At 38.2% G+C, this 16,047-nt stretch overlaps 3 protein-coding genes across 4 annotated transcripts in view; 2 read left to right on the top strand and 1 right to left on the bottom strand.

Moving 5' to 3' along the window:
• Nucleotides 1–10,595, top strand: part of LOC109853703 (nephrin-like) — a 224,563-nt gene extending 213,968 nt beyond the window's left edge. The window contains exons 14-17 of the mRNA XM_020426061.1: nt 3,984–4,265; nt 4,642–4,736; nt 5,125–5,400; nt 5,919–10,595. Of these exons, the coding sequence (XP_020281650.1) occupies nt 3,984–4,265; nt 4,642–4,736; nt 5,125–5,400; nt 5,919–5,996 (731 nt within the window). The 3' untranslated portion in view covers nt 5,997–10,595. The remainder of the gene's footprint in view (nt 1–3,983; nt 4,266–4,641; nt 4,737–5,124; nt 5,401–5,918) is intronic.
• A 1,212-nt stretch (nt 10,596–11,807) lies between these two features.
• Nucleotides 11,808–14,145, top strand: LOC109854541 (probable cysteine--tRNA ligase, mitochondrial). 2 transcript variants are annotated; one of them, XM_020427730.1, is made up of 8 exons: nt 11,808–12,146; nt 12,232–12,527; nt 12,616–12,820; nt 12,947–13,209; nt 13,294–13,430; nt 13,519–13,641; nt 13,718–13,978; nt 14,062–14,145. In XM_020427730.1, exons 1-8 carry the CDS (start codon nt 11,905–11,907, stop codon nt 14,095–14,097), a joined length of 1,563 nt encoding a protein of 520 aa, XP_020283319.1. In that variant the 5' UTR covers nt 11,808–11,904; the 3' UTR covers nt 14,098–14,145. The 2 variants fall into 2 exon arrangements, with proteins under 2 accessions (XP_020283319.1, XP_020283326.1); XM_020427737.1 differs by lacking the exon at nt 14,062–14,145 and having other exon boundaries at nt 13,722–13,836.
• Nucleotides 13,999–15,761, bottom strand: LOC109854550 (ribosome production factor 2 homolog). Its single transcript, XM_020427750.1, has 5 exons — nt 15,521–15,761; nt 15,211–15,346; nt 14,689–15,128; nt 14,466–14,610; nt 13,999–14,374 (listed from the first exon to the last, which is right to left on the bottom strand). Exons 1-5 carry the CDS (start codon nt 15,538–15,540, stop codon nt 14,156–14,158), a joined length of 960 nt encoding a protein of 319 aa, XP_020283339.1. The 5' UTR covers nt 15,541–15,761; the 3' UTR covers nt 13,999–14,155.
• Nucleotides 15,762–16,047: the final 286 nt, after the last annotated feature.

The raw sequence follows: 16,047 nt of genomic DNA, 5'->3' as shown, positions 1-16,047 counted from the left end.
AGAGACGTGTCGAACGCTTTGGCAAGTTCATCACGAAGTATCTCAAAATCTGCATATTTACTTTGCTGCAAAATTTTTTTTCTTCTCATCCATCGAGGAACCGTCAAATTAAAGGGGCAATCACCGGGGAATCTCGCGATCGACTTGCGAAATATCGTCATATCGTTTCGTACGATACGATCGGTTCCTGCATGTGTCGGATTCGCGCGTTGAACGCTTCGCCGTCGTCGTTGCGATTTTTTAAATTATTTCATCGATTCGTGTCTTGCCGCAGCTTAGACGTTTCGTTTCTTTAATTGCTACTCGCACATTTTCTTTGCACGCAATTGTATGTGTTTTCGATGAGTTTTGTCTTCTATCACTCGTATTTAAACAGTGTTAATAAATAAAATATACATGATCCAATGTATGTTTGTGTCGCACATAAAAAGTTCTGCTGACGCACTTGCATGTGTTAATTACTTGCAATTTTTCTCGTCCGATGTGAAATGTGTTTGACATTTAATTGAAGACGTACAAAGCGCGCACGGCTCTTTATTACACGAAGTTGTCCGGCGCTATCGTGTTATATATTTTTGTCGCCGATTTGATGCGCGCAACGAACGTAACACGACGTTGTAAAGACGAGCAACGCAAATCGAGGACTTTAGTTGCTGATGCACTCGCAACGGAAGTCGTCCCGTCCCCGACGCATCCTGTAAATAGTTAGCGCGTTACCAGAGACAAGGCCAACTGTCGGATGTGTGGAACTTGTGTGTTTCCAAGGGAACGCCACTAAGGCGACCGCTTGTGCGTGTAAACCCGGTCGACGGGCATTCATCCAAAATTGCTCTGCGGCCAGACTTGATCTTCCAGTTTGTCGAGATCGTCAGCGATAATGTACGTGCACTTGAAGCGGCTGAGAGAAATGTTATCGAAATCCTTAAATGGATACGTCAAATACGGAAATTGGATTTGCAACCGCGCGCAATTTGCATTACTCGATTGTTCATATATTCGATTTATTAAGATGAGACGTAACGCTGTTCGCCGCACATTTACTGTCTGTGTGCAATTTCGCGGTATTTCGTTCCGCAAAAAACAAAACTCGCGACATTTTGTCACCTACGAACGTGCGTGTTGTAAAAAAAACTTTCTTTATATTTTCAATCCTTCAACCAATACTGGTTTATGTAAATTTATTTGAGACGCGTCAAATAAAATATGCGTATACATAAAACCAGTACTAGATTATTTGTTTTTAATATTTTCGAAAAGAGTTACGATATTGTATTTTGCATCTTGTAGTTTATAATGATACTTCTCTAAGCGCATTTACGCGACTTATTGATCCTTTATTTGCTTGCAACTTCTCCCGCTGGGGAGATCACGACGCTGGGCATCGCACGCACACACAGGATGCTACGCCAAATAATCTTAAGCTTCCCGAATGAGGTAAATTCTGGGGCGAGGCAACGCTAGCGTGTAACACGAGGAAGTTTCAGGAACAACGCTTTCAATTAATCTTTTGTAAATTAATGGATAAGGTCACCCGAAAGCAGCTTTAGTTCAAAGACAATAAAGCTGGCACGCACGCAGTGACGAGTACAACAAAACGCGACGTTATATTGCGCGAAGAGAGCTCGAGTCATGCACCAAAGATTTGTTCACATTATTCACACACATCTATTATATTATATTACGTAAAGGCGGTCTGGCAGAGAAATCCGGGGAGAAGATTCAATTTGAAGTAATTTAAAACAATAACTCGAAAAAAAGACGACTATTCATTTAACATCCCGCGTTCATTTATCTCTCATTTAACAAAAATATACAAATCGTTTATTATCTTCTCTGAGAATTGTGTCCGATTATAAAACAAAAAAACATTTATCGAAAAATAATGCAAGTGACTAAAAGATACACCGAAATTCGCTACGTACGAAGGAAATGCCTCAATGACAAGTGCCATTGGTCGGACATTTATTATTAAAGAAATTAATCATAATTACAATTTATCTAAAGTTAGAAATTAACAATAGCTTAAAAAATACTTTTAAAAAAACACACACAAAGAATTGCTACGATTAATATCTTTACTAATTATGTCTTTAATAATTATTAATTATTTCTCTGATAAATGCGTCCCGGTCATTTGCCTCATTTAGATGAAATACATTCTCGACGCGCGTAGTGCAGAAGTGCATGAATTCAAATCGTCATTAGCTTAGTTTGATGCTGACGCATCCTTAATATCACCTTAAGAGAACGGAGGAAAAGCGGCGGGGAACGCGCCAACGGGAGAGACATTGATTTAACAGAGTTCGCGAATATAAGTGGGTTTTGATTATACCCGAACTTGAATACCTCGCCAGCAGTTCGGAAACCCGAGTGCATTTGAATCCCAAATTCATTGCTAATGCGCCAAGTATGATCTATGATCTGCGTAAACAGTCGGCGACCGCGGGAGGAGTGATTATTTTTCGATGACGAAGAATCTCCGACCGTGGAACTGATACACGCGCGCGCGCATGGATTTGGATGAAAAAACACGACGCGCGAGATCGCAGTCGCGCGAATTTCTTTCAGTCGAGCGAACGAAATATCTGTCTGTTAATTGGAATAATTCTTTTTACAACGCTTTTGGAATCTCTCTGTAAGTCGAAAAGTAAAGATTTGACTTGGGAGCAAAATATTCCAATAAAATTCCGAACAGATCGAAGCGAGTTAATCTTACTTCGAATTTCATGCGAATTCAAGAACGTTTCGGTTTATTTTCAACAACGTTCCGGTCTCTGGATTTTAATGTGGTCGCGGATTTTAACAAGCAAGGAACAGTAGCCGCAGTAATCAGGCCATCTCTAAGCTGCGAAGAGCGCGTTATAAATTTTCATTGCGTCCCGTAATCGACCGGGTCGTTGATAAACCCTCGGGACTGCCATTGAGATACAAACGAAGCTACTGCTTTTACGATCGCGTTGCAGCTAAGAGAAACGTTATACGTGCGCATTTTTTACGAGCATTTTTACGAGCCATGCTGCACATTGCGCGTACACACACATACATACATACATACACACACACACACGCACACGCACACTGACGCATGCACCTAGTTCGTATCATCACAATGCTTCTGGAAAACGCTGTGTCTGCACGATGTGTCTTTGCTTTCGAAAAAAAATTTATGTTGCAAGCTACACTTTCCGTGAATTTTAATTGCGATATTTTTAAGATTCTCCCGATTTAGCTTTCCTTCGTTAAAAACACGAAGCGAAAACAGGTTCATTTAGTTTGGTGTTGTCGATTAACTTTTTTTTTGTTGTGTTGTTTTTTATTGCCTTCAGGTGTGAGATTTTTTTCTTAATCAGTCTCGAACGCGAAAGATATTTCTTCGAGCGCGCGTGCGTTAGTCACAATTATTGTCATAATCCGCGTTTGCTTTGCGCACGCCATACGTTTATGAATATTCTCGGTGCACGCAAAGCGCGCGCATACATAAATTTTTCTCTCTCATTTAGATCGCGTCAACGTGTTACCGTGAATTTAATAATCATAATTCCTATCATATCAACTTATAAATCAGATAATTCGCGAAATATACAGCCTCTTTCAAGAGAAATCACAAATAACAACACCGATCTCGCGAAAAAAAATCGTCTCGTTTTCCTCGACCGATCGAAGTAGTCGAGTTGTAAGTAAAGCCCGGCGGAATGAACGCGCGATACAAATCGGAAGCCGTTTTACGGATCGGAAATGCAACAATCGATTCAACATTCGAGAAAAGTTTTTTCGTGGAGAGAGAGAGAGAGATAATTGACTTTGAAGAATATTTTGACTTTTATGATTTTTCTCCGCGCTTTTCGCAAGACAATAAACGCTGTCATCGCGAGAAATTACGTCGCTTTTCTCCCAAGCCTGAAATTCGGCCTGGCTGTCCAGCTATTGTTCCTCACCCCTTTCATCGGCCAAACGCACCAGAAACAATTGAATACAATTTGCAGCCCTGACGCCGGTTATGCTGTCACTGTCGGGCCCGCTGCTGGGCGCCGTGGTCGGCGCCACGGCGGGGCTGCTGCTCGTGATCTTCGTGATCGTTCTCGCTGTCAAGCTGCGCTATCGACCCCGATCTCAGGAGGACTCTCACGACGACGGCGGCATGGCAAATCTGGCGGCGTCGGGTACCGGCGCCTCGTCCCCGCGTGACAAATCGTCGACCTTGCCCCTCAGCACCGATAGCATCGAGAGCTTCGAGAAGAATCCCGACATAATACCGCACGCGAACGGTAAGCGAGAGAACCTGTCACTCCCCGACATCGCAGCATGCTCCTTGATCCCGTTTATCCGTGGATTGTGCGATAAGCGCGTATATATAAGCGCGTGTCTCACCGTAGCAAGGACAAATCGTCTCTCGCAAATCTTTCGCCTATTAACCGAACAAAATTCTCTCCGGTCGAGATTCGGTTTGATTTTTTATTTTTTATTTTTTTTTTTAATCGATTGAAAGCAGCAGTTTTTGCTGCGAGATTTTACGAAAAATAAAAGTAATTAACGGATAAATTGTTTAGGAATATACGAATGTCTCTTTTTACAACGCCGAGTTTTAGTTTCTAACAAACTAGAGGCGATAAACGACAATCGATCCTCCGCGCTCTGTTGCAGAGAACTCGTACGCAGAACTGTGCAAAGGAACATCGCCACGATACGTGCTGCAACAGTCACGTCCGGACACGAGTACTTTTGTGGCGGCGAATAACGTAAGTTCTCACATCAGATCATTGTGTAATTTCTGGTTAAACTCTCGACGTATCTAAAAATAGTTAAATCCTTCGTAATTAGAAATTCATTCTCGCGTAAGCAAATCTCTCTCTTCGGCCAAAATATCTCTCTGATCAGTTTTTGGCCGCGAACGTCTTTCTCTTTGCTTTTTTTTTAATACATTCTATAATTTTAGTTTGTTATCTTATATATGTGATTTGATTCTTGTTATTTTATATCGAAAAAATTAATGTAAAAAATAATTTTATATAAAAGAGATATTTTTTCCCGTTCTTATTTGACTGAAAATAGGAAGTGATTAATTTTGCCGGACGCGCGCGCAAACGCGTGTCTTACAAATTCAGAAAGTAATATTGCTCTTAGCAGGTGTCCGAGTTAACGTACGCCGAATTAACGCTGAATCGGGGAAACCGGCGAATACCCCCGAACTGCTACCAGCCCGTACAAATCTCGAGCATCCAGCGGCCCCAGCTGCTGCCCATGTCTACCTTGACGCGCAGACAGCCGATCCAGGAGCCGACGATTTACGCGCAAGTCGCCAGTCATTCTAAACCGATTTACGTGCCACCCCCGCACCCGTACATGAATCGTCCCAGCGACGAAACTACGGCGGAAACGCCATTGATTGGACACGACAATAAGGTACATACATATATATAGAACAAGAATAACGAGAATTGCTTTGCTCCGGCATAAGCATATCTGATAATGCGTATTATTATTTCTCATTAAATAATTCGGGAGATACGATATTTTTCCTGACGAGATTGACAAATTGAGAAACGAAAAAATCAAAAAAGTTTTTCTTTTAACTGGAGAAACGATCAACTACCGAGAGAAAAATCATTTTCAATTTAAAAAAAACTGCGAAAATGTGATTAAAATTTCAACGATCTAACTTATCTATAAATTAAACCGAAAGTCTTTTCTATTCAAAATTCCGATAATGTGATTATTTGCGTTGAAACATAAGTCACTGTCAAATTATATTTTGACCATGTAGCTGAATAATATAATCGTAGCACGAAGTCGGAAAAGCGATCAATTATTTGTAATTGTGCGCGGAGAGAGAAAGGGGAGAATGTAATTTTATCGTTTGCTGTAATGTATTAGTCGCGATTCTAACTGCGATCAATATCTCTCTCTCTCTCTTTCCCTAGATCCCCACGATCAGCCATTCGGGCAGCTCAATCTGGCGTACCGACGCGCCGCCTTCCTCGAACGCGCCAACGACATGATTCCAGCAAGCTGCGTCGTAACTCACGATTCCATTTCGCTCCTGAACGTCTCTTAATGTACCCATCCCTCGTTCGAGAAAGAAAACAAAAAAATCTACACATCGATCCGCACACATACACACACACACACACACACATACACTCACACACGTAAAGTGTTGTTAAGCGAGGTGTTCTTCGAGAAGGAGACGTGTCGCGGCCCCCCATCAGCCGGTAATAGAAAAAAAAATTTGTTAGACTACGAGTGTTAAATAGAGGATTCGTTCGACGATGAAAGTAATTAATGAAATCGCGCGGAGTATATATATGTATACAATATTAGGAGATTATGCGCTTAACCGAATGATTTGTGATAGCGGTTGGTCGGAGCCGGAGAATGGATTGAACCGTTTTTCAGCCGTCCGTAAAATCCGAAGCGTGCATACGTACGTGCAAGCGTTGTTGTTTCGAATTCGAAATAGCGTCTAACCCGTTCCCGTTCCCGGTCGAAATCGAAAATTCGAGAGGATTTTACCTTATCGAGAGATAGTGTTTCGCAATAATTATCACAATAGGGAAGATGCAAATTGTTTCGGCGCTACGGAGAACGGTGGATCTCTCTTCATTTTTTTTTTTTTTCAACTCGTAATATTCACGGCACTCAATGTTGTTGTTGTTATTTTTCAATTCCCAAATAACAGAGAAGAGATATGCGATGCTGATATTACGCCGGAATTAATGTTAATATCTCAAGGGTATTTATGCTCGCTTTATTCTGTATGACACGTCGATATCGCGAACCATTGTGACGACACAAACGAAAATCCGCGCGGCACATAGCCTTTTGACCGTGTATTATTAAACGGAAAGTATCAAATTTCAATCTCGCAAATATATATATATATATATATATATATATATATATATATGTATATACTTTGATATATTCGACGCTTAATTTCAACGAGTGCGCGTAATTGCGAGTTGAAAATCGAAATAACGACTTGCGCAACGCCTCTGCGTGTAAATCAAAGAAACAGTCGGTGAATTTGCGAACGAAACGATTTAGTGTGATTGGTATAGAAATAAAGTCGCGCGCGCGATTGTTGTTTTTCGTGTAATTTCGACACGTTCTCTCTACAACGGTAGAGTGTTGTCACAGAAGAAATTTCGTTTTGTTCGCGACATTTAACCGCGAGTCAATTTACATACAACACACACATAAGCGATTGTTTGAATAATAAACAACTTCCCCGATCGTCTCGTTTCCGATTGTTATTGCGTTATTTACAAAATTCTCGAATACAAAAAACCATAAGATTTGATAAAGAGTTTTTTACATAAGGAATACAAAAATATTTCTATATATCAAATTGTTTTCATTTTCGAAAACAAAACGTGTGTGTTCGAAAAGATAATTCCAAAATTTTTACAAACCGAAAATCCTTTGAGTATACGACAATTTTCTCGAGCGATTAATTAAGTTTGTATTAACTAAGTTATTATATTAACTAAGTTATTATAGTCAAGTACATATACACAGAATATGTCATATATGTTATGTATATTCTGTAAAAAGTAGACGGTTTAAAGGAGAGTCGCAATTTACCTCGGGGAAAAATCACGTAAATCACTGATATTGGAAATCTCTTTGCGATAACCGAGTTTGTTTTTTGTTACTTATTACTACTGATGAGAAACGCACGCAACAAAAAGAAGTGCAGGATTAAATTCCAATAACGAACATCTGCTCCGCATTTTATGATTTCGTAATAAGTTCTTTTACGTTGTGTGCGGAGCGATATGTTAATTTGGATTATTACACGAGCGAAAAAAAAAAAAAAACAAAGCGAACAACTTCGCCCGAATTATCTTAGAAACATTTTGGACCCGTCTACTTTTCCAGAGCGCTGCCATATTTCGAAATAAATAAAATAAAAAAAAAAATAAAAAAACACGCGATGTACGAGCTTTAACGTTGTGGTAACGGGAAGAATGCCTTCTTTTTCACTTCGGTTCTTATAGTTACCCGCTACATACTTGTGTAGTATCACTTAGAGTAGGCCGTTTTATTTAGAACGACGTATTATAGACGAGTTATTACCCCCGGTAGAGCAGAGTATAGACAGAAGATTGTGAGAAGATAGAGAAATGAAGGGGGAAAAACAAAAGCGCGCGAAGCGTTCTGAGGATCGCGATCGATCGTCGACGTGAGGAATTCTTGCAAGACTGGGTCTCACGAGAAGCTTGTGAAGAAGTGAACGAGAGAGAGATATGAGAGCTTTACATCACACCGAGCGATCACGTCGAATGATGATGACCGTAAAAGAAAATCCTCGCGAGAGCCTTTTGTCACGCGCGACTCTTTCGAAGAAACTGACGGAAAGGCGCGCGCGCGCGCAGATTTCATGCGCATAGAGTGCCATAACAAAGAGACGGGTTTGTTTTTCACTCGAGGGTTTGTCGAATTACAGTCTTGTTCGAGAAATTTATATGTTTGTAATAATCAAAATTGTTACTTGTTTCGGAAAGTGTGCGTAGCTGAATTCTAATTTAGATTTATATGTAATATATATATATATATACTCTTGAAAACAACTATAAACTAATTTTACAATAAATAAGAACTTTAAATGTGTTGAGTATAGCGAATTATATTTGTTGCTTAATTTTCCGCCCGTCTCTCCAGCGTACGAGTTCACGAGACAAATGAGAATGATGAAAGGAAAGCGTGTAATTGAGGAAAAATATAAGAATCGCGTTCGTTCACACCTTTTTTCCCCACTTGTTCGCATTCTTCTATTGGTTTTATGAGCCAAATCAATATCGAGAGACTTACATCACTCTCATTCGACGATGAACTCGTAAACAATTGCTGCGCGAAAGCAACTGTTGTTCGAACGAATTCGATATTGTTGTTGTATAGTGTAACGACCACGACTTGTTTTATCGGAGAAAAACAAAAAAAAACAAAAAAAAAAAAACGAAAACGTCGCTTGAAACGCGTCGGTTTTTAGATTGTAATAAACAATTATTGCGTTTTAATTAGCTAAATTATTCTTCTTTCGTGTTACAAGGTCACGGCAATGTTCGCGAGTTCAGTAGGAATTTTGCTGGTTCATCCGCGAGAAAAAAGATGTAAAAAAAAAAAAAGAAGCAAGAGTTTTTGAATCTCTGACAGGTTTCTCAGAGGTTTATTAAGATCTTGCGGTTTTGTTTCTTTTGTTGTCTCGCGTAGCAAATTCGAATAACGATAATTTGCGAGCAATTTTCACGTTGCATTTTTTTTTCCACACTCGTATGCGATATATTATAAACGCGGATATTGAACTTCGTTTGCGAGTAAAATTCTAATTGTTATTATCTTGAGATCACTTTTCTCCCGAAATAGTAAGTAATAATAACGCACTATCGATTAAACAAATTCGCTGTATTCGCTCAATGTCTCAAACTATACGATGTAGATGTTAGAGGAATCAGAAATCTTACATTCATCAGAATGCAGGACATTACGAGAAACAAAGTGATATGAGAAAAAACTCCCCCTTCCTTGTCGTCTACTCTTGCTGTTGTACACATTACTGTTGTATATAAAAGTTCACATTATCAGAAAAACAAAATGTTTTAAAATATCTGTATTTATGATTTATCGCCTTCTCTTGCGAAGCACTTTAGTATAAAGAAAACGAACGATTTCTCCTTTTCAACGCACTTAAAACGAGAAATCTCTGTACATAGAACTTTCTTCCTTCGTATATATACATATAGTATATATATATATATATACACATTTATATATGTGTTCTGACGTATATGAGCTTTCTGGTTCACTTTAAACGACGAGATTATTGTCCTTTTGATAAGATCAACGATCGAATATGTTCGAGTGAGCTCGAGACGATGAGCTCTATTTGTAATCTAAATTTTAAAATACTTTGTAAGTTATTAAACGATATAGAGAGCGAGAAGTTTTCGCGAAGTCGCTCACGCACTCGATGTCGAATTATTTACTCGAACTCGTTAAATCGCATCAATGTTTCACGTTTCCGCACAACGTGCGCATCGTTTCCTTAATATACATATTCATGAATAAGTTTCCAAACGTGTAACGGCAAAATTGAAGCAAAACGAAATGTACGACTTTTTTGCGACTCGAATATATTTATGTGCTTTTTATCAACTTTTTAAATATTGATTTTGAGAAATTATCCCATTCCTTGACTAACAAACATGAATAATATTTAGAAACAATACACATGGCGCGCGAAATGTCAAAAACCGATGCGGTTTAATGCGTTAAACTGCGTGCGTGCGTGCGTGCGTGTGTGTGTGTGTGTGTGTGCATCGAGTGTTTTATGTGAGCGGCGATTATTAAATAATAAAGAGATAATGTGGAATAAAGACAGAGAGTGGCGGTTAGCTGTGCGCCAAAATCAGAGAAATTCCGTATTTTGTCAGATAATTATAAATTATCTAATTATTGCCAGTGTAATATAAAACTTTGATATTGTATTGTTAGTATGCATCGTGGGTATTACAGAGAATGGAATTTAAATATAAAATATACATTACAATACCGAGCATACGCATATGTATACACGAGTGTTTGTGTAAAGAATAATTTAAGATATATATATATATTATATATATATATATATAAACATAAATTTCAAATGACTTTTAATATAGATTTACTTGTGTAAAATATAAGGAGAACTAATTGTGCTCAATAAATTTCAATAAATAACGATTTTGCCTATGCCAATAACTATTATTATTGTAAAAGTGTTTTTATGCTATACACATTGTATAAAATAACGCGCGCCTTTTATTTTACTTGTGATGTGTAAAAAATTTGCAATTTTAACTTTTCAAAAAGTTCTTCCATTCTCACATTTACAACTGTGAGCTGTTTTAAATTAAATTAAATTTATAATTATAATTTAATTACAGATTAAATTTCTATATGCGCAAGCTTTTATATATTTCTTTCAACTCTTTTATCAGAAATCAATTACTACTCACTCTTGTGCGTAAGTTACCATCCTCACAGTTGGCGCGCGTCGCGGCTCGCTTTTACACCTGTAAACACGCGTAAACATGTTATAAATTTTTAATTATTTCATATCGCTTTACCAGCATGTAACAAGATTAAGAAGATCTACTCGCTTGATTGACATTCTGTTTCGTAATATTGCGCGATTGTCCGGCAACGCGCCTGCATTTTGTTTCCTGCTCACTAATTAGCTTCGTCTTCAGCGATGCCACTCACTTGTCACTCCGAACGCCCGATACGCATTACGACACGCACATAATATCAATAATTACACGGAAGACAATACTAACCGCGACAAACTATGACAAATCGAACGCGAAGAGCTTTGCGTCGCACGACGGCCATTTTTTCTCGGGCGCGCTTCGCGGAAGCGCGAACGACCGCGATTCGCAATTTCACTGTAAACTAAAATCGATTGCGATTACCGCGCGAGTGCGCGGTATTAATTACGTGTTACTGCAAACATCCGAGACTTTGTGATAAACAAGTGCGACGGACATTCGCGCGCAGAAACGGCGATAATCGCGAGAAATACGAGAGCAAGTCGAATGTGTACTTGCGCTCCGCGTCGCGCGTTCGCCATGACTGTGCCCGCCAAAATGTTTCGAGAATCGAGGTATCGCGAATCGAGGTATCGCAAATCGAGGTATCGCGAATCGAGGTATCGCGAATCGAGGTATCGAGGTATCGATGCGCGCGCACAAAGCACGGAACAGAACCAAAAGCGATCGGTAAGATAGCGTTTTCATTTACCGTTCCGTGTATTTGTGCGCGAAACGTTGTAGAGAGTTCGCCTGAAATTTTTTATTTATTATATGTACAAGTACAAATTGTGAATTTAAACCGGCTGTAAATAAATAATAAAACGGAAAAATGAACGTGACATGCGCAACAAAAAGATTAGGACGACTGTGCAAACGATTTGTAAACACCGAGGTGAAGAGGTGTCACAACAGACCGCGGTGGATAAAGCCGGTTGGTTACGAGACCAAAGTGTCCGTGTACAATCCGATGACAAAATGCAAAGTGCCGTTAATTTTGCAAACGGAAAATGTCTTGAAATGGTACATGTGCGGTCCCACAGTCTACGATTCAGCGCACATTGGTCATGCGACGTGAGTGAAAATATCGCTAAATAAATTTATATTAATATGTTTCACACGTAAGTGAAACTTATTAAAAAATTTAAATATTTTTTAGAACTTACATAAAATCGGATATTGTTCATCGAATTCTGTCAGATTACTTCAACATAGATGTGTTGATGGTCATGGGTATAACTGACATTGACGACAAGATCATTAAACGTGCCGCCGAAAGTGGAAAGGATTTCAGAGACTTGTCGAGACACTTTGAAGCTGAATTCTTTACAGACATGAGTAATCTGAATGTTCGTGAACCGTTTTTGTACTGTAGAGTTACAGATTATGTGCCACAAATCATTCAGTTCATTGAGAAGCTTGTAGCCAATGGTTATGGCTATGTTACGAAAACTGGTACAGCGTTTTTATTAACATTAGGATTTGTGATACGATCACAACTGTTCAGTTTCCATTAAATTTTTATCCAAATTGTATTTGACAGGCTCTGTTTATTTTGATATAAGTAAATATGACAAATATGGTAAACTGACAGTTCCTATTGAGGACACTGCGTCAAGTCATGCAGAAAAAAGATCACCATTAGATTTTGCTTTGTGGAAAACAGCAAAAGATAATGAGCCATCTTGGAAGTGTCCATGGGGATGTGGCAGACCAGGATGGCACATAGAATGCAGTGCAATTGCTAGGTAATTTGAAAAAAAAAAAAACATTTAATGTTTCTTTTATGTGTAAAGTTATTGAAGTGTAAGCATTTATATATAATACAATATAGATTTTGTTATATCAAAATGTCAAGTATATACTTTTCTCAGCACAATCTTTGGGAATTCTGTAGATATACACAGTGGTGGAATGGATTTGGCTTTTCCGCATCATGAAAACGAAGAAGCGCAGTCGTGCTGTTATCACAATATTGATCAATGGGTCAATTATTGGTTTCATTGCGGCTTCTTGACTCTGAGAGATATAAAGATGTCAAAAAGTCTGAAAAACACCATAAGCATACAGGATTACCTTGAAAAGTACTCGGCAAATCATCTAAGAATGCTTTGCCTTCTTTCCCATTATCGAAATGGTACACATATATATTAAACTTTGACGTTTCAATTTCAAGTAATTTAAAATTCATGTTTACGAAGAATTGACTTTCATATTGTAGGTATTGAATTCTCAGAGAAAGTCATGCAAAATGCGGTGGCGGTGATTAACAAATTCGATAATTTTTTAAGTGACTGCGATAATTTCATTGCTGGAAGATTTAAAGGTGCCAAAATTGATGAAAATATTTTGCTCGCAGTAAGCTGAACTTCAATTGTTTTGCTTCGTATAACAAATTTATCAACTTAAATTTATATATATATATCATACTTTAAATATATTTCAGACTTTACATGATACAAGAAATGAAGTTTCGTTAGCACTGGCAGATGACTTTGATACATCGAAGGCGATGCATGCCATTATAAATCTTATTGGGGTGGGAAACAAAATGCTTTATCAAAACGACGTAAGTTTTAAGCTTTTATTACACTACTGATCAACGGATATTCATCATTTTTGACAAACCGATATTTTTTTTGTAGACAGCGCCTGATAATAACGGCGTAGGCGCTATCGCCGTGGTCTCAAATTATATCTCGAATTTTCTCTCAAAACTCGGCATCTCGCGATCCACAGTATCAACGGCGGAAAACCGACAAGTCGAAGACATTATTAACAATTTTATAAACTTTAGATCAGTTGTTAGAATGAGAGCACTCGAGCAAAGTCCCAAAGACACGGTCTTGCTAAAGGAATGTGATAACGCTCGAAAAAGTTTGTCTATCTGCGGAGTTATAGTCAAGGTAAAAGACTCTCATGTTTTATAATTGTTAAGAGGAAAACTTTTTATACATATAATTTATTTTACATGATTGCTTTATCGTAGGACCAGCACGATACTTCCAGTTGGAGTTGGAAATAGAGTGTAAAAATTATTAATTACATTAAAATACAAATGTATATTACAACAGTGCGAGACTTTATTCTTGTTCTCCATCCGTAGCTTCTTTGAGTTTCTTTGCACTGTCGTTATCATCATCGTCTGGTTTTCTCTTCCGTGCAGTTTTCTTTTCCGGTAAAGTTTTTTTCAGACCTTTCATTTTCCTCGTTTGAATGTTATCAATATTTTGAGCTCCGACATGTATCTGGCCATATGTCGTTCCAAGCGTATCTGTGGAAATATTTTTCTTCTTCCTCTCCTACAATCACAATTGTGAATTATTAGATCATAATATTTGTTAATCATTTGTACAATTATTATTTATGTAAAAAAAATTAATTGTTACATACCTTGAGCTCTTTGGGTTTTTTACAAGCTTGTTTGAACAAGTCTTCAGAAGCGAATTTGTTGCGTCTGCACACCAAATCGGCTCTTGGTCCGATTTCTTCAAGTTCTATCCTAGGTATCTTTGTGGTAGATTTTTTCATAAGTATTCTGTATCAGAGAAATAAACATTAGACATCTTACGACAATTCTAAACTGTGTTTGTCTCGAGTTTGATCAATTACGTACTTGTAACTACGGAGAAGTATTTTATCATCCACAGCTGTGAAACTTAAAGCGTGCTCAAGCCCTTGCAGTCTGATTCTCTCGATTGTTTCCCTTTGAAACATATCAACGAGCAGGTTTTTGATTCTGATGTACTTAGAATCGGTCTCAAAGAGTTCGCCGTTGAAAATCAACAACGGTTTCAATCCCGACGCTATCTTTTCAACTTTGAAATCCTTCAATCCCTTGTAATTTTCCACACCAAATTCCATCATATCCAACAGTGTGTTTTCGTACATTCGACCTATCACGAGATTATGCGGACGCTTTTTATTGTGTAAAGCCATTATGAAGAGAGGTGCGTTGTATTTTGATGCAAATTTTTCAATAGGTGTGACATCTTCGAACGGCAGTATGTCATTTTTTTGTTGCATCATTTGCGCGTTAGGTTTTTTTAGACCGCACTAAAAAAAACAGGACATTTGTTTAGAAGTGCCTCAAAGAAAAAAAATTCCCATAACGCATACAAAATTCAATAATTTATACCAAATCCTTCATAAAGTCGACCACAATCTGTGACGTCTGTCTGCCTTTGAAGCACAAAGTTTCTTTGGCATCTTCCACCAATTTAGGCTCTTTTTTCAATATGGCTCTTTTACCTCTTCTTGTGACTGGTTTTTTTCTAAAAGAGAACACGTGTTCAAAAACATTTTTTTAAATATTCTATATGTATATATGATATAAATTATATGCTAAATGCGCACTTATCCGATAAAAATGTGATAAAGATGTGAATACAAGTCGAAATATCGTATAAAATGTAAATAAAGTATTACATTACAAATGAACAACTTACACTCTGTCTACGGTCGGCATGGCTCAAAGAGAGAAAACAATATTAAAGTCACACTTTTGAAATAAATCTTTTGACTATTTGTTGTGATCGCTGAGTATATTCCAAATATTACCAAATCTTTGAAAAAATAAGGTCACAACCTATCGTGAAATACACGGGGCCACGTGCTAAAAAACGATAGAGCGTCACGTCTTGTGCGTCTTTGTTGAACTACACAGTACACGACCAGTGATGAAAGATCGAGTCCGCTTGATGACCAACTCGATAAATACAAATGCTGTAATATTATCGATTGATTCTCGTGCTACGTATCGAAGCGCGCGATACCTCGATTCAATATTTCGAGAATCGAGGTATCGCGCGCTTCGATATATATCTCGTTTTGACAGGCAGTGTCATGGCCGACGCGCGACGCGGAGCGAGCGGAATTCCGCGCTCAGAATTCGACTTCGTAGAGTTCGGATAACCCGGCAACGAAAATAACACGACGAAGAATCAAACAGGTAAGGAGATATTTGGTGTTCGAT

The sequence above is a fragment of the Pseudomyrmex gracilis genome, unplaced genomic scaffold (assembly GCF_002006095.1).
Source record: "Pseudomyrmex gracilis isolate BER0280 unplaced genomic scaffold, ASM200609v1 scaffold_2, whole genome shotgun sequence".
Lineage (NCBI taxonomy): Eukaryota > Metazoa > Arthropoda > Insecta > Hymenoptera > Formicidae > Pseudomyrmex > Pseudomyrmex gracilis.
This window is presented reverse-complemented; position numbering and strand designations above follow the sequence as displayed.

Bases quoted from the DNA above. Each gene is read 5' to 3' on its own strand.
- LOC109854541 (XM_020427730.1), top strand. From the start codon at position 11,905: ATGAACGTGACATGCGCAACAAAAAGATTAGGACGACTGTGCAAACGA. The intron at 12,528-12,615 runs GTACAGCGTTTT...TGTATTTGACAG, and splicing joins TGGCTATGTTACGAAAACTG to GCTCTGTTTATTTTGATATA. The intron at 13,979-14,061 runs GTAAAAGACTCT...GCTTTATCGTAG, and splicing joins TCTGCGGAGTTATAGTCAAG to GACCAGCACGATACTTCCAG.
- LOC109854550 (XM_020427750.1), bottom strand. From the start codon at position 15,540: ATGCCGACCGTAGACAGAGT. The intron at 15,129-15,210 runs GTATAAATTATT...TGTTTTTTTTAG, and splicing joins TCGACTTTATGAAGGATTTG to TGCGGTCTAAAAAAACCTAA. The intron at 14,375-14,465 runs GTATGTAACAAT...TTGTGATTGTAG, and splicing joins AAAAACCCAAAGAGCTCAAG to GAGAGGAAGAAGAAAAATAT.